The sequence below is a fragment of the Triticum dicoccoides genome, unplaced genomic scaffold (genome assembly GCF_002162155.2).
Source record: "Triticum dicoccoides isolate Atlit2015 ecotype Zavitan unplaced genomic scaffold, WEW_v2.0 scaffold75592, whole genome shotgun sequence".
NCBI lineage: Eukaryota > Viridiplantae > Streptophyta > Magnoliopsida > Poales > Poaceae > Triticum > Triticum dicoccoides.
In genome coordinates this window covers 1-1,454 of record NW_021297443.1, presented here as the reverse complement: position 1 = coordinate 1,454, position 1,454 = coordinate 1, and the positions used below count along the sequence as shown (strand labels likewise).

General features: G+C 43.6%; 1 protein-coding gene across 1 annotated transcript; it reads left to right on the top strand.

Moving 5' to 3' along the window:
- Nucleotides 1-888: 888 nt before the first annotated feature.
- Nucleotides 889-1,448, top strand: LOC119347792 (subtilisin-like protease SBT3.13; the record flags this gene model as incomplete). Its single annotated transcript, XM_037616332.1, has 3 exons — nucleotides 889-1,005; nucleotides 1,096-1,285; nucleotides 1,373-1,448. Coding segments are annotated over exons 1-3 (383 nt in total), but the record flags the coding sequence as incomplete, so codon positions are not given.
- Nucleotides 1,449-1,454: the final 6 nt, after the last annotated feature.

Here is a 1,454-nt window from a genome sequence, read left to right as displayed (position 1 = left end):
TCTTGTTTCAGAGTGTATCATAATATTTCATTGTGTAGTAGAAAATCCACTCCACTCTTATTTGTTGGTATATATGAAAATGTTATGCTACACTTTCAAAGAAGAAGAAAATACCTGATGAAACTCTATGAAACAAAACAAATTTCTGTCGCAAATTAGAAAATGTTCCACAAATTTAAATCAGCAACGGACATGACAAAAATATGATTTCTCGGCGCGGGAGCTCCATCAAGCTTGACCGGCGCGAGCGTGTCTTGAAAAGGTATGGAAACAAACATGTGGAAGTTGGTTGATGTAGATGCACGCATGTGGTATAAAAGGTGCTTGACGTGATGTGACTGAAGCTTTCAACTGGAGAAAATATATTTGGATTTGAACAGGTCTGGAACTTCTCCATCACTGATATGTCTGAACTGGGCATGTAAACTTCAAACATTATAAATAAGTTCAAGTTCAGGAATGATCGGTGAAAAACAATTGTAGAGGTAGTCGTTCAACACGATTTTGTGTGTGTGTGTGAGAGAGAGAGGACCATGTCTAAATTATTGCTTCTTACTTTAGCGTTAACCACCACATGCCAATTAGTAAAGAGATGACTTAATCAATGCTTACCTTACCTCTGTTTATTGACTTGGCTACGCATGTCCCGATCAATAGTAGGCCAGGGGTGCTTTCGCTTTGGTTTCAGAAAACTCACGTAAAAGATTAGGTGGTGGTTTATAATTCTTGAATGGAAATTGTTGAGAAGGCTCGTTTGCTTCGAGAAAGGGAATAAAAGAGGTGATGGTTGGAACAGAGGACTAGTTCTAACGCGCAGCATGTATCCACTATAAATTCGTACTCGAGTACCCATCACATTAAACATTACATCTCAGAACCAAGTGAGCAATGGCAAAGGGGTTCTTCTCTTCTTCCTCCTCGCGCGCCCATCACCGTGTAGCATGGGTGCTGCTTTGCCTTTGCATGATGCTATGCAGAGTGCACGGAGGATCATCATCTCGCAAGGTATGTAATTAATCAAGCAAGCAAGTTTCCTTAGTTCAATTAGTTAACCCACCTTCCTTTGCACGCACTCATGCGTCTATATATGTTTAGGTCTACATAGTTTACCTAGGCGACGTGAAGCATGGGCACCCGGACCACGTCGTGGCTTCGCACCATGACATGCTCACCACTCTTCTCGGAAGCAAGGAGGAATCTATGGCCTCCGTGGTGTACAACTACAAGCACGGCTTCTCAGGCTTCGCCGCCATGCTTACGCCGGAGCAAGCAGAGCGACTTGCAGGTCGGGACTCGTCGTCCAGTTAACATCTCAGATCAGTTTTGCCTTGCATGACAAATTTTTGATGTCATTCATGTGTGATGCATGCAGAGTTTCCGGAGGTAATCAGCGTCGAACCAAGCAGAAGGCACAAGGCGAGCACCACGCGGAGCTGGGACTTTCTTGGGCTCAA